The 26,636-nt window shown below is 43.7% G+C and overlaps 1 protein-coding gene across 1 annotated transcript in view; it reads right to left on the reverse strand.

The window, feature by feature from the left end:
* pkhd1l1.1 (PKHD1 like 1, tandem duplicate 1) overlaps positions 1-26,636 on the reverse strand; it is a 148,318-nt gene that overhangs the window by 111,597 nt on the left and 10,085 nt on the right. Inside the window, exons 6-21 of the mRNA XM_028790902.2 lie at positions 23,797-23,890; positions 22,422-22,475; positions 22,243-22,316; positions 20,208-20,250; positions 17,704-17,774; positions 17,101-17,211; positions 12,859-12,948; positions 11,033-11,298; positions 9,453-9,544; positions 8,979-9,138; positions 8,617-8,752; positions 7,792-7,935; positions 6,401-6,555; positions 6,098-6,211; positions 3,883-4,035; positions 1,532-1,659 (exon numbers count right to left, since the gene is read on the reverse strand). Of these exons, the coding sequence (XP_028646735.2) occupies positions 1,532-1,659; positions 3,883-4,035; positions 6,098-6,211; positions 6,401-6,555; positions 7,792-7,935; positions 8,617-8,752; positions 8,979-9,138; positions 9,453-9,544; positions 11,033-11,298; positions 12,859-12,948; positions 17,101-17,211; positions 17,704-17,774; positions 20,208-20,250; positions 22,243-22,316; positions 22,422-22,475; positions 23,797-23,890 (1,885 nt within the window). The remainder of the gene's footprint in view (positions 1-1,531; positions 1,660-3,882; positions 4,036-6,097; positions 6,212-6,400; positions 6,556-7,791; positions 7,936-8,616; positions 8,753-8,978; positions 9,139-9,452; positions 9,545-11,032; positions 11,299-12,858; positions 12,949-17,100; positions 17,212-17,703; positions 17,775-20,207; positions 20,251-22,242; positions 22,317-22,421; positions 22,476-23,796; positions 23,891-26,636) is intronic.

Genomic DNA, 26,636 nt, shown 5'->3' on the forward strand with positions numbered 1-26,636 from the left:
CTACCTGTGATGTCATTGCGTTGCTATCGAGCATCTCTGTTGTCGTTATGTGTGATAACAATGACACGTTAGAGAATCGCAATGACATCACTAAGTGCAATGCTAGTGTTTCTATTGATGCTACATGTGACGTCATTATGTTGCTATTATATATCACTGTTGCAGCTACCTGTGACGTCACCGTGTTGCTCCCAAGCACCTCTGTAGTCGTAATGTGTGATGTGTCACACATGTGCGATTGGGAGAGAGACAGATGAAAGGCCTTAAGAATAGTGCCACCCCGCCAGACCAAGGAGGTGGTGAGCCACATTAACGCTCTTTCTTAATCTTCTGCAGACCATCCACAGGAGATCTCGCTAGGTCCTGGCGCCAGCGATGTCGTCACTTCCTGTCTCTGGCTTTGAAGCTGCCATCTCTTCATTTTACAATCAGTTCTGTTTTGGACTCCAACCTGTGAACATCACAACCAATTCAACTCACTGGCAGCCAGGGCACAATATATGGGTGGCTGCCCCAAACCTTTTGATGTCTGTGGTCATCTTTTGTGACAGACTCTGACGCGTCACTGTTATCACTAAGTGCAATGTTAGCGTTTCTATTGATGCTACATGTGACGTCACTACGTTGCCATTCTATATCACCGTTGTCACTAGGTGTCACATTGCTGTGTTACTGTCATGCGTCCCTGTTATTGCATTGCTATCATGGCTTCATCACTGCAATGCCATCAGGCGTTTGTGGTGCCGCTGCACATGTTGCTATCTTACGTCTCTGTTGTTATTACACATGACAGCATTACGTTCCCATTAAGTATCAGTGTTGCTTCTACATGTCCCGTTGTTGTGTTATTATCAGGTATCACTGTTGGCAGGCCTGATTTACAATATTCTAGAATTATAAATAGAGAAGCACTCTATTTAATTTTTAACGTAAAACTCACGCAGATAAAGTAAACCAATAGCTGAATTTAGATGGATGCAAGACTAATATACCAAATATTAACATAAAACCTTAAGAAAGGGAAGCAAAACATACAAAAACTGGTTTTAATGGGCAATAATCACATATAATTTTGGCTGCTCTTGATGTTTTCCCATAATCTCCATCTGTCCATTTGCTGAGCTCACTTGACGTCATTTCAGAATCCACGTCAAGGCAGGTAATCCTCACACCTTTGGGTGCCAGCTAAGACGCGGGTCTCAGTGATTCCCCAGCCCACCCTGTTCTCATACACATCTATATTCTCAAATCTACTTAATTATCTTTGGGGTCATGAGGAGCTGAAGCCAACATCTAGAGTTTTCGGTGAGAATTAGGGGCAGCTTGGAAATGCCAATTAATGTAATCTGGATAAGTTTGGGGGTACTGGGGGAAAACCTACTGAGACACAGAAGAAGGTTATGAATTTCACAAAGATAACAACCGAGGCACGGGATTCGAAATGAGGATGCTGGACCCATGAAGCAGAAGCACTAAACTTGGCACCCACTGTTTTCATGAAATGTAAATAATGAATGTCGCTAATACTCACTCAGCCCCCTGAGTAATGTCGACCACCAACAGGCCATTCGAGGTACTTGGGGATTTGGCGCCTGTCTGGACGTAGGAGAACGTCACTCCAATGGTATTGCTGATGAATCCTCGGTACGCAAAGCACAGCTGAAGAAATAAAAAGTACACCTTTAGCCTGCTTATTCTCGTTAATGTCTCACTCAAAATGCATCTCTGCTATTTGTGTAGGAATCTGGAATTACACAAATATCTTTTCATTACTTTCGTGATTGGTGCAGTCTGTTCTGTTTTGAGTGATCTTTCGTTAGTGTTGCATTGCTGTCACTATTCTGAGTATGATTACAAATGTAATCATTGAACTGAAAATCATTTAATATAGGAACCTGAGAAATCTGACAAAAGAGAGGAGACCATTCGTCCATTTGTCACTGCTAGCTCAGCTGTCCCAACATCCCATCCTGTTCAATCTTAACTCTTTCAGGGCTGATGTCGACTTTTGTCAAAAGGAGGAGTTGATGATGGTAATCGACTGTGAACTGTGACAAAACCAACCATTATGTTTTAGTTGGACTCTCTAGATGAAAGTTAGATTCATTGATTTGACCAAGATTTCCTGCGCTCGCATGAGTAGCAAGCCACAAACAACGGCAAAAATGGCACTGACATCTGGTAAGAGATCAAAGCGAATGCGTAAAGCAAAATACTCCGTGGATGACGTTTTGCCTATTATCTCTGAACTGGACTATGACTTGTCAGACTCAGATTTTGATACAAGTGATCGAAAATGAATGTGAGGTTCCAGCTTCATCTGAATGGTCCCCAGCTAATTTTTGCACTGACAATGTTCGCCAGGGAGGACTGCTACTTAACAATGATAAGAGGTAGAAACAAGATTGCAATGCACTGTGACTGTATCCAAGCCACGCAAAGACATCCTGGGCCGCAAGCCTGCCGCACATTCTTCGCAAACTGGCAGCCACAGAATGCAGCAACAGACGTTTTATGTTGATTTCTATCTGAAACTATTGCTTTTCAGAAACTATGTTTATTTGGAAAACTAGGGGGCTCAGCCCCCTGCTCGCTTCACTCGCCAACCCCTGGATTTGGTTATCTGGACATACAATTTATTCATTTTTTATTTCTTGATATTTGCCAGTAATAAAGCTGTAGTGAATGAGTTACCCCCCACCTCCCCTGGGGCTGCTAGTGCCGTGCTGCATGATCTGCATGTCATGCTGCGCGTTGATCATTTAAAAGCCTGTACAGCAGCTGCCGCTGCTTGTGACGTGCTGCGTGATCTGCATGTCACGCTGCGCGACAATCATTTAAAGCCTGTACAACAGCTGTCCTTTTATCTCACTTCTTTGTCTCGCGGGACGTTAAAGTATCTCCGAGAATTTGTTTGTAAGCAGGGCGTATCGTTCAAGTAGTCTTGCGGGACTTCAAAGTGTCTTCCGAGAAGATCACGTCTCATCTCCCTCGTCTCCCCCTATTTTTTATATAATAGAGAGAAATATTCAAAGAGTTAAAGAATGTCAAGGTTAATACCAGAACCCCACAAATCGAAGACAAGAGAACAGAAAAGAGAGGAATACACAACTGATCATAGTCTGTTTAAGTACTTAAATACTGATTGTAAGCCATTTTCCTAGTTATATAAGATTCATAAATATCTTACTAGATGACAATGCATAAACTATGGGAGGCTCCTATGGCCCCCCATGGGTACTGTTGTATTGGTATATTCTTGCCATTTCTAACAGCTTTAAGTAAAGATTATTCTTCAGTTAGTTAGTTAGTGACAGCCTTGCCATGTGTAAGGTGGAGAGGCATACGGTTTTTAACCGTGCTCGTTATCGTACACGTGACCGTGCTTGATGGTCTACGGCTCTTTGAATGTGTGAAGTAACACGTAAAGAAAACTTGTTCATTTAAGTGATGCACCGTACGCTTAAGGCGTATAGAAGAAGAAATTATAAGAACTTTTAAGTATAGAAATAGCTAAAGTTTTTTGCTTTTATTCTACATGTGTAACAATGTTTTCTTTTATTCTTGTGTGGATTACTTGCTTTTAACTTTCACTAAATATTTTAAAATGAACTTTTGGACTGTGAGATTTCTTTCGACACGCGTTTTACCTGTGCTTGACAATGCCTTACGCCTCGGCGGCTACACTGATTGTCACATCCAAACAGGTCTCCGCAAGCTTCACGTCCTCCTTTATCTCCTTCCTGACCTGGCTGGACCTCAGGTGAGTTTTTTTTGGCAGCACAGACTAGAACTTGAACCTCATCACAGCTCAGCCATACACAACCTGCCCAAAATTTACTACGGCTGCCAATCGCATAGAAGTGCCATGAAAAAGCTCACCGTGTCGTAAGTGAGTAGTGAAACGTTGCCATATGGGAGTCCTGAGCTTGTCACGTCATTGGAGTCAAATAGTATCTGGGGGGTCATAAGACTGTAAGATCCACAGAAAGCCTCCGTGTTGAACACACGTGTCCCCCTCTGGTTTCCTGTTGGCTAGAAAGACAATTTGAATTAATACCACACTTTGTGAGCCGTGTCTGAAATCTGATTGGGTCTCTTACACAATACAGAGTGACAATGATAACATTCTGAACATCAGGCATGGCTAAGAGGACAAAGCACTGGGCCATAAAGAAAGACACTGTCAGCTGAACCCCATCCTGCTGCGTACATTAAACCAACTGTGATGAGAAGAGGCCGATCATCCTATTCACCGAGATTCCTGAGTTGAGATTTGAAGGTTCCTAAAGTTCTGCTCTCCACCACACATGACTTGGTCATTTCTTCCATGGGTCTGTGGCTCTTTGCAGAATCAAACACAGCATTTAATCCTGTTGCCCCCCAGGTCCAGAGTCCAGGGTTCAATCCCAGACCCAAGTGCTGTACAGTTTCTGCACGCTCTTCTCACACCTACATGATGTCTCCTCCCAGGATCTCCATTTTTCTCCTATGTCCAAAAGACATGACCAAAGGGTGTGTTCCAACAGCAGATGGATAGCACTCCTCAGCCTCCCAGTTAAGGCACAGGTTGCTGGAGGGAAGACTCCATTTGACTGTTGAGCCAAAGACAGAGGAGGAACCATTTGAATTGTTGGCTGCGAAACAGTAGACCTTCTAAATTGGCCCTAGTGTGTGTGCTTGGTGTGTCCTGTGGTGGGTTGGCACCCTGCCCACGATTGGTTCCCTGCCTTGCACCCTGTGTTGGCTGGGATTGGATCCAGCAGACCTCCATGACCCTGTGTTCGGATTCAGCGGGTTGGAAAATGGATGGCTGGATGGATGAAACAGTAGACCAGTTCTTCTCCCTGGCACAGCTACTGGAGGGTGCATGAAAGGATGAAAACCCAGTCTACTCCTATTTTTTAGATTTGGGAAAAGCATACAATGGTGTCCGTCAGAGCAAAACAAACTCTATTCTCATCTTCTCAAATGCTTTGCCTAGCTGGGACCGTGGCAGCGGTAGGCCAAGCAGGTCAGACCCAGACTTCCCTGTCCCCAGCTAGAGCTCTTTTTTGCGAATTCCCAGTTTTTCCTAAGCCAGCCAAGAGACAGAATCCCTCGAGCATGTCCTGGATCTGATGCCCACACCATCTCAACTGACTACTCTCGATCCAGACAAACAGTAACGTTACTCTGAGGGTCTTCCGAATCACTTAGTTTCTCACACTATATCACAGAGTGTCCACCCAGCCAGTCCGTGAGCAAACCTCATTTCTGCTCTATGAACACATTGTTTTGGTCAGTACTCACAGCTCATGACTGGAGATCGACTAGTAAGCCAAGAGTTTTGTCTTCAGACTCAGCTCCCACTTCACCACCATGGACTGGTATAGCACCTGCAGAATAGCTGCCGACATTCCAATCCGCTCATCGATCTCGCTCTTTATTGGATGATCTGGAGGCTGTTCAGCCAAATGATTCAACGCTTGAGGAAGGGAAGGTGTGTTAAGCAGGGAGCTCTTCTGGGGAAATTGTTTAGTGGCGGAAGGAACACTTTGAGGAACACCTCAACCGAGTGGACCATCCAGCCTTCTAGGAGGCAGCGTTGAATGCTTCTGGTGAGGGAAGCCAAAGTCAGTTTGATTGCCTGAGGACTCTGTGGTGGTAAGACTGTTAGTTCGGATATGAAATACGACTGGAAATGCTGAAAAACCAAAAACCAACACGCAGCACTAGGGCCTACTTGAATTAGGAACTGATTATGGTAATATACGTTGTAGAGAGTTGAGGGATAATACAGGCGGTGACTATCACATTTCAACATCGTCGTACCCATGACATCATCTGCATGAAGGTCACAGTGACATGACACATCAAAGAGTGTCGTGTAAACAACAAAAGCAAGATGCGAGTCAAAACCAACCGACTCAGATTGTATCCAAACAGAAAATCCATTAAGAAAAGACCCAAAAGGCACCCAATTACACGTATGACAAACATGTGCGTGTGGCACCAGTGCTCTTTCCTGCCTCATGTCCAGTATTGCCAGGACTGGCTCTGTCTCTCCGGGACCCAGAACTGCATGAGGTGGCTTTGAGAAGCTGCTGCTACTTACCATCTCAGCAGCCGTCTCATAGTCCCTGAAGTACTTCACTTGTGGACCTTCAGTGTAGCCGTTTATGCTGCTTGGACATTTGGCACTGAGCAGACCCCACAGCTCATCATTGACCTATAAAGGAGTGCAACATTTAACATTATTGAGGCCCAATTAGCGTCTCAAATGTTGTACCAGGATTTGAATGTTTTAATCCATAAAACTAGAGCATAACTTTTAGAAAAATGACTTATTTATAGTTTGTATCCAAGTACATCTGATAAAAAATACTGACAGAATTTAAAGTATTTAACATCCTCAGACCTGGCCGGCTGTCGCATTGGCTGAAAGGGGACTGGACGTCACCCCATCCCACATCAAGGTGAAGGTGTCCAGGCCGGGCTTGCCTTGGGTTATTTCAGAGATGCTGATGCTGATGTTACTTCCACCCGTGTCATACTGGAGGACATTGAAATCTCCTGCAAGCACAAAGAAAGTGAATTAAAGTTACAATCATCCACCTTCTCAGCCTGCTTATCCAGGGCAGGGTCGCGGGGCAGCTGGAGCAAACGTTAAACGTGTCAGAGGATCATCTCCCGGGCCCGTCAGAGGTATGTAATATCATTCTAGGACAAGGGGGGTAAGCGCTGCCATGAATGCCATTGTCTCTTTTCTCATCCAGAGCACTGAGAAGATGTCCAATGGGGCAAATGACCCCATCCTTTCCACTTAGAGTCCTATACAAACCAGATGTCCCTGGAAGGAGGCGTCTCAGTTGGACCTGAAGTGGCTGTACGACGGAGCTCCCCAAAGACAGACCCGCTCTACTGGGCAGTATTGACTTAGGAAGCCGATCCAAGGTGACGATGAACTGTGTTAATAAAAATAATAATCATTCTTTGCATTGATATAGCGCTTTTCTCACTACTCAAAGTGCTCAGCAATTGCAGGTTGAGGGCCTTCCTTACTCAAGGGCCCAACAGAGCAGAGTCCCTATTGGCATTTATGGGATTCGAACCGGCAACCTTCCGACTGCCAGTGCAGATCCCTACCTCAGAGCCACCACTCTGCCATTTTTTCTTTAAATGGTTGCCAGTATCGGACTGAACAGGGTGATCTAGTTGTCCCCCCAACAATTCTTTAGACTCCTCCAGTGCCTTCCCTTATCTGAAATAGAAACTATCAGCAGACCGGGCACCAGCCCATCACAGGGCAAACACACACACACACACATTGGGGCCACATTAGCAATACCAGTTCACCTGACCAGCGTGTCTTTGGACTGTGGGAGGAAACCCAGAGGTACGACATCAGCTGATAATAGGAAGGCACGTCAGGTGGCTGCTGAGTAGCTTTATGGCTTGCAAATAAAAACCAGGCCTGAACCGAGGTGGCCCTGTAAAGTGACGGTGCAAGATGGCGGAGGACTTGTGACAGGTCGTATATTTCATTACAGTGGATCTGAAATTCTTCAGAGCTCTCCACATTCTGCACTCTTTATTATGACGTAGATTTTATTTTAAAATGGATCCGTTTGCCATTTGTGACCATCAGTCTACACTCACTTACCCGGAATGACAAAACCAAAACACGTTAACCACAAAGAGTTCAGTGACGTCTGACAAACAGGTGGAGACCATTCAGTCCATCGAGCTCATTTCAGTGGCTAACAGCTACAGACACTCGTCCAGATGCTCTTCAACAGTTGCATTTACCTCGAGTAGAATCAAATGTCACGATGTACACAGACCCGCTGGCACTCTCCGTCTTTGTCACCACAACGCTGTCTGGCTTGATTGAGTCAAAGGCATTTAAAGCATTCTGAATGACATCACTTGAGGCGTCAACCGAAATGGGGGCTGAAAATGAACAAAAGTCAGCAGACAGACAGAACAAAAATGAACACAATGTATTACTTCAGTAAAACTTTAAAACCAATAACACAATGCATCCATAGCATAGGAAAATGATCAGATCAATTTTCTGATTGGATTCTTGAAAATGTATTGACCTTGATCAAAATGAATAAGAGCTTAATAGTTAATCATTAAAAAACATAAATAAAAAAAATGCTTAAAGGTGAGCATATAGGCAAAAATGCAGGCATCAAGAGCGGAACGCAGAAATCACTGAGCGGAACAGTGTCAAAAATAAAACAAAAGAAAAAAAACACACGCACACCAGACAAGAATGGGAAGTCAAGAAGAGGCAGTGAAATTAAACACACGAAAGACTCAATGACTGAGCCGAAGGTGAAGGTATGGAGGCTCAATAAAGAGAGCAACAGAACACTAAAAACTTCAATGTGACTAATGGGTTAATGCAGTTGGCATGCAGCTGGAAATAAGAGGTGTGGCCAGAGTGGACTGGTGGGTGTGGTTATGAAACGGGTAAAGCACATGAGAGGTGTGGCCAGAGACAAAATGGAGCTGGTGGGTGTGGCAAGAAATCAGCTGCAACTGCAACTGGCAGGCTTAGTAGTGGGTGTGGTTATAGGTGCGGTGTGGGCGGGGCCTCATGCTGCACTGTTTGTATCTCACCTGTTTTTTCATTGTTATAGATCAGGGTGTACTGGAGATAAGCACAGTAGCCCAGGCTAAAACAGCTGCTGTTAACCACAATCTGCTGAACTTCTTTCACTGGAGTCTCGGATGTCCAGTTCACAAAACAAATTTCCTGAAAGAAGAAGAAGAAAAAAAATAGAAATGTCAATAGAAAATTCAACTTGTTTGATAGATCATGCCCTTCAACCCATATCTATCTATATATTATATAAGGCCTTTCATATCTATCTATTCTGGTATCATTTGATACATTCATTAGCCATGCTGTTTAATAATGCAAACATTTTGATAAATATGCAAATCGTCATTCATACAAGTGCTACAGGAGAACACCTGACCTGTTTCTCAATTAAAACGATGCTCTGCGTGTTGATGACCTGAACTTCACTGATGGCATCAGGAGTCTGCAGTGCGGTAAAGGACGTATTCTTCTGATAAATTGCTAAGTCGACAAATGCATTACTGCTATATTGCTGGAATAATATTTCGATATAGTACCTTAAAAAATAAACAGAAAGTATAAAAGGTGTGTTAATACTTTCATTTACTGAGCTACAGGTCCAGCAAAGAGATTCCAAGCGAGCGACAGCCTGATGAAACCAGAGGGTATTGCAGAAAATCCTATTTCTTTACAGGGAGCCACTAGAGGGCGGTGTACAGCATAACATTTTCAGACTCCTTGAATTCCATTCAGCGTTATGGAGGACGGAATCCAGCAGCACAGTCGACCATCGCTGTTGGACAGTGCAGGGGTCACAGTGTCGGCAGAGTCACATACTTAAATGCAATAAAGGAATGAAAACTCAACTTACTCCTGGTCTTCCTCAAGATGCATCAACTGGGATGCTTGGTTTGGGTCTTGGAAAAAGCTGCTTCTCGCCGAGGTCAGGTAAGCAATCTTCACCTGCATTAATAAAAGAGCAGTTAATGAAATCAAATCAGAATTTTGCTCCGTTTCCATTCAGACTGTCAGAGCGCTGACCCCCTGACAAACACCAGTGGGACATTCATAAGCGTCATGCCCGCCATACAGACTGGCTACTGCAGCAGTTAGCGGTGGTGCCCATCAGCTCCAGCGTCCAGTCTGGTCTCTTTCTGTGTCCAGTTTGCACGCTGTCCCTGGGATCCACATCAATTTTTAATGTGGAGGATTCCCTCATCATTCTGAAGATGTGTGTGTGCGTGTGTGTGTGTTGAATTGATTAGTGACTCTAAAAGGACAAGTGAGTGGCCAAAGCAGAGAGCGGGCATCTCAATTCACTCTCCAGACATGACAGGTGCCTCCTGACGTAATAGGGGAATGGCAGTGCAAAAACGAACGTATAAAAGTAAAGGCTGGCACGGAAGTTAGTCCTGCTGCCTCCCAGCTCTGAGAGACTGGGTTTGAATCCTGGCTCCAGTTTGCACGTTCTCCCGGGGTCTTCTAGTGATCTGAATTCTCTACCTAAACACGTGCAGGTTTGTTTTACTACTCGTGCCCTGCCACCCTTGGTTCCAAGTTGGTTGCCACCCTTATGCCTGATGCTGCAAGTACAGTCGACACTGAATTGACTTGTTTGCGAATCAAATGAATGAGAATCATCAGACTGACTTGCTTGTGAGTCAAATGAGTCAAGACTCACGCACGATTAGGTGAAACGAAAGGCGCCGATGACGTTGTCACGTGGGGAGGACCTCCACTGAATCGATGCGTTCATGCATATGATTCACCGAAAAGGACTTGTTCAAAAAGAACGACTCGTTCACGAAGCACTATGGCCTTTCTAAGGGGAGGATCGACGAGCAATCAGCCAGTTTGCTTTGGTAGTGCGCAGTTGTTTTGGGAGAACTGCCTTCTTCTTGCTTGTATTCATGGCTTTTTCCGACCTTTTTGCTTTGGACTAGGATTTCGCTTTAGGATTGACGTATCGGGACTTGCCTGCTTCACGTTTGTTTTCTTTTTGTCTTTTTCGCTTGTTCTTTCGTTTTCCTAATTTGTTTACTTACTAAATACTTTATCTTTTATAAAGATGTTTTGTTTCTGACCGTTTTGTTTTTGATAGTTCTTCCCTCTTATGGGGGCTTTTGTTAAGCTTTTGGAACTTTTTCCCTGCAGAAGCTGCTGTCTAGAGTGGGAATTAAGCCCAGGAAGGTTGAAGACCTTCTGGCCTGTTCTGTGGACTGCTGCCCTTTATAGTTACGGATGCAGCTCCGGTTTCTTCTTGTTGTGCTTATCATTTTGCCATCATGGTGGCTTTGACGGCTACTCCAAACAGAAACAACTGTTCCAACAGTGAACCTGGTCAATTCATGGAGCTAACACTCTCCACTGGACACAACAACAGAATGCTGTCACGACCATCCACTCATTCAAATCCCACGGGAGGTCAGCGTTTCCACTGACTGACGTTACCTTATCTTTGGGAAGTCCTGTTTGGCTGAAGTAGAGAGCACAGCGATCGTCCCCTCTGATGTAAAATCTGTAGTCGTCCGTTACTGTTGGCGTGAAGAAGCCACTGAGACGGGCAACAAAGTTGTTGTAGTTGGCAGGCCAGGCGTAGGAGCTGGAATCCACCCACATGGTGTAGTAGCCTGGCATTGAGGTGTCATATGCCAGGACGTCATCGAGAGTGTGGGGAACGGTGTTGTTCCAAACTTCCAGTTGTAGGCCCCTTCCTCCTGTAACAAAAAAAAAGTCGTGTTTTTGTCTCTGCACATTCGTGATTCCTAGTATCTTTACAATTGGGAAAGATTCTAAAAACAAAAATTTGGGGATATTAGTTTGAAGCCGACATAACACTCTGTGGGACCAGAATGGCGTGGAACTGAACTTACAGCCTCGTGGCAACTCTGGGAGTCTACCTAACCAGAAAAGCACCAAAACAATCTAAGTGTGAATAAGCTGGGTCTGTTCCCACGACAGTTTAAGTACCGGCATGATAATGATGATGATGATGATGATGATGATGATGTCAGAGGCCGTGCACTCCTGGAGGATCACTAGAATATTGCTATAGCAATCCGAGCATACCGAAGCTCAAAGAAGGAGAAGCGCGCAAACAAATAAAAATGGGATGACGTAACAACAGGAAAGAAAATCAACTTTTATGCAGAGAGATATGAAAATAACACCACATTATAGAAAACCCCAAAATGGGTAAAACATCACCCAAATAAACAAAATGAATAAACAGCAGTCATTCTCGACTTTAGGGTGCGATGCCGCGTGCTTTTCAAACTCTTGCATGAGCCCGATGTAGTTCAGGACTGAGGTAAGCCAGACTGGAAGTTCAAGACGCAGACAACAATTCTCAAATCACAGCAGTGGAGCTCCTCATTTCCATGAATGCCAGTAAATCTCGGTCCTAAGTCATGCAGTGACACCAATAAAAAATGCAAACAAAAGTCAAAAGCGAATGACTCCAGATTGCACAGTGGCACTAAGGAGACCAGGGCTTGTGTCCCGAGTCCTCCCTGTGTGGAGCTTGCATGTTCTTCCCATGTCTGTGCGGGTTTCCTCCCACAGTTTAAAGCAGCATTTCCCAATCTGTGGTCTGTGGTCTTATAACCCACTGGTATTGCGGATGGGCCCTGGCCAACACCGGACAGAACCCCACCTCCCCGTCACCGCGTTTCACAGTAATCCTGGCTAACCTCACCAACCCTCACTCTGACAATCACCGAGGAGGAGGCGAGGAATGAGGAGGAGGAAGATACAAAGCTTCACCCAAGGATGTGGAATATCTGCAGTATTTACACTTAGAATCACTCATAGGTGGGGTGGGGGGGTCTTTGGTCAAAAAAAAAAATCATTGATGCCACTTTAGAAAAAACAAAGTCGTGGAGCCAAGCAGAACACATTTAAGAAATGCAACAATGGCACCAAATAAATTGGCAGTTTGCTCGTTCAAAAACTTCATAAGTGACGTCCAAGAGGGAAAACCAATCCAGACACCAATACCTAAAACTCAGCACCTTAGAAGTCATCAAGATAAAGATAAAGCTTTTAAAATGAATGAATTTTGTTAGCAACTAAATAAAAAACATGATTCATTAATGGGACATATCAATACTACGTTAGAAGAAACGGATGAGAGAAGACTTGAAACAGGGGCTGGAAAGGCACTTTAAAATCAAACAGCACAAGGGAAGGCAGGCAGTCAATCAATGAAACAACCAATCAGAACGAACAGCACCGGCGTCATCAGACATCTCGATGAACTGTCGGGCCCTGCTCACCTCCAAACAGCGTCCTGTTCGTCACCGGCTGTGCAGGGACCGTGCAGATTATCACATTGTTCGATAAGCTCAGTAGTGGGCAGTCCTGACCTGTGTAGAGAAGCAGAAATTACTCAATTCTTCAGTCAAAGAAACCCCACACATTTTATTTTGGATTATTAGGTTTTTAATGTTGCTGTGCCACCATTTTGTTTTGTGCTTAGATTTGTAGTCATTGCCATTTTGTGTGTTTCTGCACATTCATAGCTTTATTGTTGATGGCCACTATGCTTGTTGTGACTGTCAAACTTGTGAGCTTAGGGAGCACTTCATGGGTGTCTACTGCACTCTTACAGGGAAGGATTTGAGTGTGACACCAACATAAATTTTGCTCTATCCATTTCCCTTGAAACCATTGTACAACCACTGAGGTCACAAAACTCCATCTCTTCTGGTCCCACCGGTATTTAACCAACATAGACACTTGAAACCAACATTAATTCTCAGACCATCTGGAGAGCAACAAGGAGCTCCTCGCTTCTTCTTATTTTTTGAAACATTCGTCAAGACAATGATTTTTTTCATGTACAGCTGTGCGATTTGGTGGAAGTTGAACAAGGAAGACTGCAAGGTTGAGTTTAGGGAGGAGGTGAGACAGGCACTGGGTGGCAGTGAAGAGTTACCAGACAGCTGGGAAACTACAGCAGATGTAGTAAGGGTGACAGCAAGAAGGGTGCTTGGCGTGACATCTGAAAAGAGGAAGGAGGACAAGGAAACGTGGTGGTGGAATGAGGAAATACAGGAGAGTATACAGAGGAAGAGGATGGCAAAGAAGAAGTGGGATGGTCAGAGAGATACAGACAGTAGACAGGAATACAAGGAGATAAGACGCAAGGTGAAGAGAGAGGTGGTGAAGGCTAAAGAAAAGGTGTATGATGAGCTCTATGAGAGGTTGGACACTAAGGAGGGAGAAAAGGACCGGTGGGCTACAGAGAGGCCGAGTCGGGAAAGATGTGCAGCAGGTTAGGACGATATAGGATAAAGATGGAAATGTACTCACAAATGAGGAGAGTGTGTTGAGAAGATGGAAAGAGTACTGTGAGAGGCTGATGAATGAAGAGAACGAGAGAGAGAGAGAAGGTTGGATGATGTGAAGACAGTGAATCAGGAAGTGCAATGGATTAGCAAGGAGGAAGTAAGGACAGCAATGAGGAGGATGAAGAATGGAAAGTCCGTTGATCCAAATGACATACCTATGGAAGAATGGAGGTGTTTAGGAGAGATGGCAGTGGAGTTTTTAACCAGATTAATGGAATCTTGGAAAGTGAGAGGATGCAGAGGAGTGGAGAAGAAGTGTACTGGTGCTGATATTTAAGAATAAGGGGGATATGCAGAACTGTAGGAACTAAAGGGGGATAAAATTGATGAGCCACAGCGTGAAATTATGGGAAAGAGTAGTGGGAGCTCAGTTAAGAAGGGAGGTGATGATTAGTGAGCAGCAGGATGGTTTCATGCCAAGATGCGATGTTTGCTCTGAGGGTGTTGAAGAGTGGTAAAGGATATGTATGAGGGAAGTGTGACCATGGTGAGGTCTGCGGTAGGAGTGACGGAGGTGGGATTACATCTGGGATCGTCTCTGAGCCCTTTCTTATTTGCAATGGTGATGGACAGGTTGACAGATGAGATTAGACAGGAGTCCCCATGGACTATAATGTTTGCTGATGACATTGTGATCTGTAGTGAGAGTAGGGAGCAGGTTGAGGAGACCCTGGAGAGGTGGAGATATGCTCTAGAGAGGAGAGGAATGAAGGTCTGTAGGAACAACAAGACAGAATACATGTGTGTGAGTGAAAGGGAGGTCAGTGGAATGGTGAGGATGCAAGGAGTAGAGTCGGTGAAGGTGGATGAGTTTAAATACATGGGATCAACAGTACAGTGTAACGATGAGTGTGGAAGAGAGGTGAAAAAGAGAGTGCAGGCAGGGTGGAGTGGGTGGAGAAGAGTGTCAGGAGTGATTTGTGACAGACGGGTATCAGCAAGAGTGAAAGGGAAGGTCTACAGGACGGTAGTGAGACCAGCTATGTTATATGGGCTGGAGATGGTGGCACTGACCAGAAAGTAGGAGACAGAGCTACAGGTGGCAGAGTTAAAGATGCTGAGATTTACACTGAGTGTAACGAGGATGGATAGGATTAGAAATGAGGACATTAGAGGGTCGGCTCAAGTTGGATGGTTGGGAGACAAAGTCAGAGAGGCGAGATTGCGTTGGTTTGGACATGTGCAGAGGAGAGATGCTGAGTATACTGAGAGAAGGGTACTAAAGATAGAGCTGCCAGGAAAGAGGAAAAGAGGAAGACCTAAGAGAAGGTTTATGGATATGATGAGAGAGGACATGCAGGTGATGGGTATGACAGAGCAAGATGATGAGGAAAGGAAGATATGGAAAAAGATGATCTGCTGTGGCAACCCCTAATGGGAGCAGCCGAAAGAAGAAGAAGAAGATGTGGAGTTTTGAAGGCTGTACATTATTAATCTTTTGTTTGTTTTGATAACTAACCCTTCATTTTGGTTTTGTTATTTTTAAATTTTCCATTTTCAACACCATTGTGAAGGTAAGGTTGGCTCCAGTTTGTATTCTGCTTGCTAGGGGAGCTTTTACGTCTCTAGTGGCATGTTTTATGAGCTTTGTCCATTAACTCGTGGGAGTTCAAAATCTCTTGGAAAGGCCACTTACTTTATCTGAATGGCAGATACCAGATCAAACGTTTTCTGCCTCAAGCTCTGAGAATTGTTCTTGAATAATCTAATTCTTTTATCCTTGTCTGTATTTTTTCAACCTCAATTTTCGACCTCTCATTTGGTTTTGGCTTTGGTAACGGTGCGATTGACTTCTTAGTTGTCAACCTGTATTCTGCTTTTGACTACATCTCCTCTCCCACTTATTATTTCAAATCTTTTTTCCTTGTTTACTGGCCTAACAGCCTATAGGTGCCCAAGTTTACGGATTAACCCGAAAACTCTGCTTGTGTTAATGTTGTCTTTTAAGACTTTGGTTTTGACCCAGCTGTGTGCTCCATTCTCTTCTTGTTTAATCTTCTGCACCCAAAATAAATATTCACTCTGCTTTAGCAGAACAAAACCAAAGTCAAAGAGACAAACTGATCTCTCACCAAGCCAGAAACAGGAGACAGAAATCAAAACTGTAAGATAGAAAGTAAATCAGAAAACCGAGAATGAAAAACATCAAGAAGCACACATGAAGTCTTTGCAGTTTATCTAAACACTGCTACCAAAACAGTGCATACTGTGGTCCTTTATAGGGTCGTGCTGATGACGTTACACAAGCCTGCTCCCAAAGGAACTCTGTGAGGTTATGAGGTCAAAATGGTGACACAAAGAGACATTACATGAAGAACAACCTCATCAGGGACAAAGCTACGATGAACTAAATGTCTGAATCATGTTCCTCAAGCTCGGAAACCCTAGAAGAGCCACCAAGAAGTCTCCAAAATCTCCTCAGGGAAGTGCAAATAAAATAAATAAAGCTTGCCAATCACTATAGATTCTTGGGTTACTTATTGGGCATTGACGGTCTCAATGTTCATTTTTTAATTTCCGGTTTTGGCCCGTTTTTCTGATTTTCTTTTCTCTCTTCATCTGCTGGTCCATCTCTTATTTAGTCTGCTATTTACCATCTTTAAGTGTGGGTCCAAACGAGACGATTGCTGCCGTGCTTCGTTCCTTTTTTAATTTTCCTCTTATGCCTGTCATTTTCCTGGCTCCCCTGCCTTCATGCTTTTTGTGTTTTTTTTTGTTTGTTTGTATGGCTCCTCAGGTCTCTGTGGTCGGGAAGGCTGTGGTTACCTGAGGCCTCCTTAAAGACCCCCTGGTGCCACCGCCACTTTGCTGTGCTCTCACACTTTAGTTGCTCCTTGTGCTTTCTACATTTAGAACATTTACAGTTTTTTTATCTAGTTTGGTTTTTGATTTTCAGGTTTTGACTTCTGTGTTTGGAATTTTTCTTTGGATTATGGATTATTGGGTTGGTAGTTTATTTCTTTTCAGTTTTGGTTATGTATTCCAGTTCCTAACTTTTTTTTTTAATTTGGATCTGATTGCATTTTAGATTATCATCTGGGATTTTCTTTATTTATTAAATCAATGAATTTAAATAAATCTGTAAGTAAGCCCAATAAAATATTGTTATCGTCGAAATAGTAAAGTCCGTTCTCGATTTTCTGCAGCCATATTACTGTCACTTACCTCCCACTAGAATTCTCGCTGGGCTATTTGTCTGATCAAAGTAATTCCCATTTATTGTTAAAATGGTTCCTCCTTCCAGGCTTCCAGCAGATGGGAAAATGCTGTAAATCTCTGGAACGGAAAAAAGCAAACAAAAGTAGGAATGTGCAAGTTACTGACCAGGGGTCACGCAGCTGGAGAAAATCCAGCAAAGTGAAGGATCTTCAAGGCATAAACATCAAATAATCAGTCATCCTCAAAAGTGCTTAATCCAATTTAGTGTTGTAATATTATTAAAAAAAATATATACACTTAAACTGTTGTCTGCATTATCGATAACACACTCCTAGTATGGGGCCTTGACCCTTAATTCCATTCAGTCGAATCCACACGTCCTCACTAAGTTGTGGTTCACCATCTAAGCCTTGCACCAAGTTAGTTCTTGTGCAGACATGACTTGAAATACATTTCCCGAAAGGCTGAAATGGTGCGTGCAATTTTTGACTCGACAAAAAGAACATCCAAAGCCTCCTCTGTACTAGCGTGACTCTCAGATTCACAATGAGTTTAAAAAAATGAAATCATATTTTTTACATAGCAGTCTGAGATATAAAAGAGCCGTACCTGCATATGACTGAAACATTGCCAGCTTATCGAGAGCAGAGATGAAGTAGGTGCTCAGGTAAGGGAGACTCCTGAAATTAGAATGAGTCCGGTCACCTGTGCCCAGCAGTACAGTACGTGTTAGATATTGAAACAGCCAACTTCACACTTTGTATGGATCAGGTTCTTGTTTGGTTGACCAAATGACACTTGGTGTTGTGCAAATTTAACACATTTTGGACACCCATACATTTATTTATACAGGTATGCACCACTTAACAACCCAGCATGATTCTGATCAGGTAAAGATCAGATCAGGTAAAGCAATTTTGGTCATTAAGAAGACCCACGTAGTTCAGGCAAATATGTAGTAAGTTTGTCCATTTTTAACAACCTCTTCAGCTGCCTTTTGCATCTTTACCTTCAGCCTATCCACTCGCTTTCACATTTGTTAAGTGCTTGAACGACACTGAGCTAGCAGTTAATGGCACATCATATTCCAGTCCAGCTTTTTCTCTTAACATCTCAAATAGGCTCGATGTTTTTGCCATGATCATCATGGTGCAGAGGTGGATTCGACTCCGAGTTTGGTGCTCTATCCTGTTCATATGCCACTTTGATATCCCTCTCACTGACTTTGTTACTCTAGTTATACGTTTGTGTGAAATGATTTGCACAGTGGAAACCCTGAGAAGAGTCTGGCTGTGGTCCTCAGCCCTACATGGCGCTCCTTCAAGACATAGCTTTCCGATGGCTATCCTTACTCCACAGTAAGATAACCCTCCCAAAATTGTAGACTTAACCAAAGTGTACATTTGTTTTATGAGAACATCCCACAAAGTATGCCCTGAAATGGCCGTGATAAGAAATGTGAAAATGACTGCATTTGTCACATTATAGCATCGACATGTAATGTCAGGGCTGCTAAATGTCATCAGATGTGGCACTGTGAGCATAAACCCAACCTCGTTTCAAACAGGGCCGTGCCGTTTTCCAGTGATGGTGAATTTTAGAGGTGAGAATGTAAGCATTAGCCTATGACAGCAAGGTGACCCTGCTCATATGTAGATGAACATTTTGGAACTTTCAGAATTTTTTACTGAATTGTACCACTCTGATGATGGAGACGCATCCACAGGCGGAATTACATGGACTTTGTCGTCTAGTATTTAACTATAATTAAAAAAAATGAATTGACAAAGAATTACTGAAAGTTGTGGTTTCATTGTTCTGTCGTGATGGGGAAGTTCATCAAACTTCAGGAGAGGAGAACTTCTGTAGCTCACCAGAGATGTTAAAAGCTCTCAGTAAATGGAGATCAAGAAGAAAGGAGGACCATAATTAGGGAATCCATTCCCAGACGTTTCCCATTCCCGCATCCCCGGAAATGAAACTGCTGGAATTCCTGGCTGAACGGGAACAGTCAAACTCGCATATATAGCGTGTAAAAATGTAAAAATCGATCAAGAAATAACAGAGTTATAGTTGAAAATAATTGATGTTCTCGGTACCATCTAGTGACGACATCCAAAAATTTGTTCGTCATCTGGTAACACGACTTGAACAGACTGACAGCAGAAGTTCGGCTGCAATATCCACAACACCAGAAGAAGGTGGCGCCATTGCTGCAGCTTGCGATTCATCAGACAACAGCTTTGAACAGCAGCTTGAAATCGCAATGCGTCAGTCTGTTGCATGCCAAGAAACTTGCCATTACAGAGTGATGACAAGAATCTGGATGCATCAGTAAAAGCTGAAATGGTGGTGTTTTAGAGCAACAGCAAGCGTGGGCGTTGTTTAGAACAAGTGTATCGGTATCTGATGACTGTGCCGCCTACTTCAGTGGAGACAGAGCGTGCTTTCTCAGCGGCTGGCATACTCTGCACGAAGGTGTGCTCTTGCCTGGACGACTGCACGCTTGACATGTTGTGCTTTCTACACTCTTATTACCGTAACTAACTTGACAAAAGTACTTATATGACAGCATGAACTGCTTTTCTGCGGTGGGCTGGAGCCCTGCCCGGGGTTTGTTTCCTGCCTTGCACCCCATGTTGGCTGGGATTGGCTCTAGCAGATCCCCGTGACCCTGTAGTTAGGATATAGCGGGTTGGATAATGGATAGATGGATGAACTGCTTGTAGTTAAGGTTAGTCTTTTATTGGTGCCAACATATTGCAGTAGGTTTATTAAAAATAAGTGTCGGTCGTTCTAAAACCGTTCACATGTGACATGCTCGTGCACTGTGTCACTCCCGGGAGCCCGGGATTCCCGTGAATGACATACGGGATTCCTGAATTCCTGGGAATGGATAAACCCATCCAGGAATGCATTCCCTAACCATAATGGTGTAAAGCCAGAGCTGTAACTGGACTAGTCATCCAGTAGTCATTCACAGGTGTGGAAATGTAACCCATGAGAACACATAATGAGGTGACCTGGGACTGCTTCTTCTTGTTCTTTGTGTCCATTACCAGTCTGCACAATGACCACACACACAAAGCCATTCAACTGTGAGGATACCTTACCTGCCGTAATCGCTGTCGAGAATGAAGCTCACATTATGGTGACCTGTTAGCAAACACACACAAAATTCAAATTTAGAGCTGTGTAAAGCATCAATGGATCGTTTACTGCAAAGGTTTACAGTACAAATTGGTGTCTAGTCGAGATTTAAAATACCGTTGTTAATTACATACAATCGATGTAACTAAAACAAGGAAAAGTTGCTCTCTATTTCTATCAAATGCTCAAATTGTTACAAGTTCCATTAAAATTAAAAGTCCCAACGAGGCACAAACACATGTAAATTTGGCAGAAGAGCGTGACGTTTTAAACTCGGCTCAGCTCAATTCAGCATTGCAGGGTTTGTCTCTCCGCCATATCTGGTGTGAAGCATTGATTAATCAGTGCTGGAGAAGGTGAGATTTGAGCCCACTACGCCAGCCCACATGTATACGGCATACGCTCACTCATCACGTATCCCACTTACTGTTCTGTTCCAGGTGTGTTTTGAACTGCCCCCCAGGAGGCGGGGCCACCTGTCAATCACTGCCTCCTGCCAATAAACCTGCAGGGTCTCCTGGCAGCTCGTTTTGAATACATGTGGACATTTTGGTGAGTTCATTTTTTGATATTATTGGATTTTTGACGTTCGCTTTGGATTTGTGATGTTTTCGGGACCAGGTTTGTTTGGGATTGCCTTTACTGCCAATCCCTTATGCCTTTTACATTATGCAGAGCTTCACTGTTTGACAGAGCCTTTCTGCGGAAATGAGACCTTTTTATTTCTAGAAAAGATTTGTGTTTGCTCTTTTTAACTAGCCATATGTGATGACTTTCACCTCTTGTGGACATTTTTGGAAGTGCTCCTTCGGGGCTTACATGCTTGGGGACTCACCTAGGAAAAGTGACCTGTGTGGGTGTCCAGCACACGTGAGTAGAGGAGATCGTCAAGCCTAGAGGCGGGTGAGCAATGCCATTCCAAATCGTTTGGGTGCAGTTGTTAACCTTCTCCTCTGCATTTCAGAAGGATGCCAGGCGAAGGACCATTGAGATGACTTCCTCACCAGTCCTGGAAGCCTTTCAGGGAGTACACTATGAAACCAAGATGGCAACCGGAAGGCGGGCATTCACATTGAAGGAGCTCGTTTTGGGGATTCTTTTGTGTGGAGTAGTTTTAGCTGCCATTATTTTACACCTTGTTCTGTCTTTTTTTTGTATTAATTTTTCTTACTTTACTATCATTAAATGGGTTTTGCCATGGTGGCACCCCAAATCTTCTCGCTTTCTAACTTTCATTATTTCCACACTGGTCATCCTTTTATTCTCTGAGTCCAGGAACAATTTGAAAGCACCTTCAAAAAGATCACAATGGTGTATATTTGAGAGGGTTTGGGACCCCCAAAAATGAGCAGACTGTTAGAAACGGCCTTGCTGGGTGTCTTCTGACTCTTCTTTGTAGCAGAAACGACAAGCAACTGCCTGCTAAAGCTACACAGATATTCACGCCAGCATCCTGGTGACATGTTAAAAGGCTGGAGAGGCCAGAAAATTTGGTCAGGGTTATCTGAGAAGGCAGCGGCCCCTCAGTCTGAAAGGGGGACTAATAGGGGAGAAGGGTCAGAGCAAAACACAATCGAAAGAAAAACCAAGATGAAGTGGTATCATTGATAGGGTGGCACGGTGGCGCAGTGGGTAGTGCTGCCGAATTCGCTTCCTGGGTCCTCCCTGCGTGGAGTTTGCATGTTCTCCCCATGTTGCGTGGGTTTCCTCCCACAGTCCAAAGACATGCAGGTCAGGTGCATTGGCGATTCTAAATTGTCCCTAGTGTGTGTGGGCGCCCTGCCCAGGGTTTGTTTCCTGCCTTGTGCCCCATGATTGGCTCCAGCAGACCCCCATGACCCTGTAGTTAGGATATAGCGGGTTTGATGATGGATGGATGGATGGTATCATTGATCAATTTAATTCTATAGTTGGGATATTAAATGTAATGGAAAGAAAAAAATACAATATCACCGGCTATTAGCCTGTTTGTTACGATTTCTACAGAAGTCTCCTTACCCACATAAGTGGACGTAATTCTGCACGTCATTGTTCCCCAATAACTGTACTGATTATCCAGGGCGAGGCCATAGCTGAAAAAATCACAACAAATTTATAAAATCTAGAAATTCAGAAAAAGAAATGAAATCATTTTTTTTTTTTGGTATTTTTAGTAAAGCTTCATTTGAATGACTCACCGGGTGTCAGAATTGGGCACGAGAAGTACGCACGGCATGCCCCGGATGTAAACTCTGAAATGTGAAATTCTGTGTTAGTGGCAGAAGCAGAATCACAAAAGCAGAAAATACATTTAAAACAAAGGGTAAAGGCACTGTTGTGTTGTGGTCCACACTCTCCCACCATGCGCCGTCTTGATTTGGCGATCTGCACTGCGCGAACCTCCGCCGGCCCACCGTGAACCCGTGACCCCCAGATTCTGTCCACCCACTACGTGAGCCTCCTGATCAGCCATGCCTGCAGATCGGATTCTATCCCGCGTCTCATGCGAGTGCTGCAGGCGTGTCTATGAGCTTCTATCGAGGTAGGACAGTTGACCTTCTCTTCTGTCTTCCCTGCTGCCCCAGGACGGACTGCAATGTTACTTCTGGTGCCACTCCAGTGGTCCCACCCTTCACACTCCCAGAGGGGTTTAGTCTCCGGCCATTTGGACCACATGGCATAACGAACTCTGCAATGGAGCGGCCACTCGAGTCGTGAGATGTCCTTAATCTCGTTTGCTTTTTCCTTTCTTTGAATCACCTTTATTTATAACGGGTACCCGGTGGACCCCAATAATCTGTTGGTTCATTGGCGCAAGATTACACCCATCATCTCTCTCCTGCATGTTCAACACAGCTATGCGTTACAGCTGATATAACCAATAATGCGGAGTCTAAGCACAGCAATGGCCGTACTGTTAATGGTATTATGACAACCTGGCTGGAGGTGCATGAGGCGGACAAATGGAATTAGCCTCTTTATGCCAATCACTGGAGGGCAGCCTTGAAAAGCACCTTTGTGTGTTCGTCAGTGCAACTCCAGCACCGCCATCCAGATGTTCAATGGCTCCTGGCACTCCCAGCTGTTTTGTCCCCTTGTCCTCTCATGCACAGCGCACTGGCTCTGCTTTACTCTGCCCACTTGGGGTGTCACACTGTTTCCCAGCTCGGAGTTAGAGGATACGTCTGAAATGTGCCCAGAGTGCTCTATGTGTGCCCAGCCACCCTCAGCTGCTGTTTTCCAGGTATCCCCGGCCCCTCCGCACCCAGAGGCGTCACATTATGTACACAAAGACTTTGCTCTCGACACACCGGAGGACACCTTCATTTGTGTCACGCTCTTCGATCCTGTCCTACATGACGTCCTGACTGACCAATTTAGAACGCTGCATCAAATCTCTTTGAAGTTGTCCCGTGCAAACCGCATTTTGGCACCGCAGACTCCACCATTTCTTATAAGGTCACTGAAACAAAACGGCCCTCAGACCCCTGTAGTCATACTGGGAAAGCTAAGAGAGACGTTTTACTAGAAGGCCATTTGTCTGTCACAGCAGAACTGGTCAGTTTCACATACCTTAAAATCCTAACATTTAGTCCATTGGAGCTCAGCGCCGTGTTACTGCCGTAGACGTCAGTGAAGATCATGCCCCTGATTGTAATGAGGGATCCTGTGGGGGAACGTCAGGCAAAAAGGTGTCAGTAAATCCTTAGAAAACTGTTTTCATAATATCAGTCTAAATATTGTGGTCGAAATTTAACATCTTATTGAAGAAAGAAACATCCTCTAATAGGACAATTCAGTAATCAGGCAGGAGATAAGCTGTTCATGGCAACTTTTAATTACTCCTCGGCAAAATGTCTTAGAGGGAGTAAAAGCAGCCCGTTACAGCCTGGTCAGAGAAACAAAGAATAGACGTTCATTTTATAAACTGTTGAATTTACATGCAGCGTCAATCAATGCATACATTTTACTCTGGTTGGTCCGTTGGTTTACACCCAAATGATTTATATAAAATAAAAGTCTATTATGTTATATTCCGGTTCTTCTTATAAATTTTGAGATGAGAGACCCACTTGACATTTCTGTGTATATAACAATTGTCCCTTCTCATTGTTTCTAGGACTTCTGCTGATCTCTTAGTCTTCCTTCAGTACATTTAATATATCACATCAGCCTTTCTTCTGGTACATTCTTTATTTACTTGACCATCTCAGTATTTTTCCTAAACCAAGTCTTACATTTCAGTGTACATTTTGTTGTTCACTTGACCTTCATTTGGTTCCCCACACTGATTAACCCTTTATGCTATTTCTTTAACATGAATGCTATGTTACCCTAAAATAATTCTTCCACAATATCTAAAAACAACATCAATCAAACAGTAGTCTCTTACTTGCTACATGAGCAATTGATGGGCGATTGATTTTATTAGACTGTACCAGGGGCCACGTGTATAAAAACTTTTCTTTGACTCCATACTGAAATTTTGCTTAGGCAAGAAAGGCAAAAACAGCACACGCACAAGAAATAAATAAACAGATAATCTTCTTCTTTTGGCTGCTCTCGTCAGGGGTCACCACAGTGGATCATCTCTTTCCAGCTCTTCCTGTCCTTGTCATCTTGCTCTGTTACACCCAACACTGCAGGTCCTCTCTGACCACATCCATAAAGAAATAAATCGGATTTACAAAAGTGTACAGACGTCAGGTTCCACAGCAAGTTCCTTGATGAATCTCAAATCAACTTAAAACTAGGCATTCAAGCACCGCCCACCCCAGTCACCTCCCACCAGTAACCATATATGGCTTATAAAGCCCCTTTATCAATATTCATGACCTAATCCCCATTTAAATATGGCCTTGTTCCTCAGTTACTTTCAATCCATGGAAAAACAGACGAGATGAAACTCAAGTGAATGTGAAGTTGAGGTATTACTGACGTTTAGCAGGGCTTAGGGAGCGGCTGGAGGGTCTGCTTTCCCCGTACAGATGCACCATGTTAAATTAAGTCTCAAATAACAAGCATTATTTTCCTAATTGTTTTAACATATTTACATCAGTGGAGGCCTTAATCAACAAATTTGATGCGTGATGATGCAATGTTAGCACTTCTGACTTTGGGGGTCTCATCCCAGGTGCTCCCTGCATGTGGGCCTGCGTGGGTTTTCAGTGGTTTCCTCCCACAGTCCAAAGACAGGTTAGGTGAACTGGTGACGTTAAATCAACCCCTGACATAAACGTGTGTGTGTGTGTGTGCTCAGCCTGCAATGGGCTGCCGTACTGTCCAGATTGTTCCTGCCAGAATTGATGAGCTCCAGCCACCCCCTGCTCAGGATTTGCAGGTTTAGAGGATGGATGAATCAACAAATACTTTAGTCTGTTCTGTCCAAAGGAACTTTCATATGCACGTCGCCAGTCCATACAGAAACTCTTTTGAATTAAAGGATATTTCGTTGTTTCAATGAAGCTTGAGAGTCATTATTTCAGCTTGAATTTAGTATTTTACGCTGTCGCCAGAACCGATCGCCCGTAGTCAGCAAGAAATAATTGAAATGGAGTGCATACAACAATATGGTGGTTTGAGCAGATCTACATCACGTCACATATAGTCCTGCAGCAAAATATTTAAAAAACAAAAATCTGTCTCTTTGATGAAGCAAATCAATAACAGAAACGTCTCCAGCTTTCAAATCAGTTAACTAAGTTGCACCTGAATGCCACACTATGCATACATTGTCTAACTTCTTAAAATAAAGAAGTGCTTATTTTGCCACAATTAAAAATATGTAGACAAAGAAACTTTAAAAGCATGTTTTCTGTCCTTTAAATTATCGTTAATAGTATGCGTGTACTTTTTTGTGATGACGACCGATGTCCTAGGGCCATCTACTAGAAGTTGTGTGCTGAATTGAAGCCGACATTAGAGACCATCACTCAGAAATCACGCGATTCCTGTTCCATTACATGTTTAGAAAAACTGTCTTTAGAAAATGAATATCAGAATGTGACTGACGCCTCATTGAAATGTGAATTGAAACGAGATTTTCAGTTTACTTCATCGTCCTGCTGCTGGAGTCGCTAAAATGTCAACACCAAAACCGTTTGCGTAGGGCTTACAGAAGGTCGAAACTTTCAGTAATTTTAAGCCAATTTCCACACCCAAACTGTGTTTTATAAATCTCGACTTTTGTGTAAGAAATGGATTTCCTGCACTTCCGAATGTAAGTTAGTTTAATACATCCGGCCCCAGGAGTTGGTTGAGGACAGGAGTGGAGGACAAATAGCTTGTGAGGAGAGGTGGGCTGCAGGCAGTTTACAAGACAATCCCCAAGGGTGCTCCTACCATAAGGTGAAAATTAGCAGAAGATGAACCACAAGTCAAGAAACGAGCGCAGACAAAACCAGGACAGCAAG

This window comes from Erpetoichthys calabaricus, chromosome 13, assembly GCF_900747795.2.
Source record: "Erpetoichthys calabaricus chromosome 13, fErpCal1.3, whole genome shotgun sequence".
Lineage (NCBI taxonomy): Eukaryota > Metazoa > Chordata > Cladistia > Polypteriformes > Polypteridae > Erpetoichthys > Erpetoichthys calabaricus.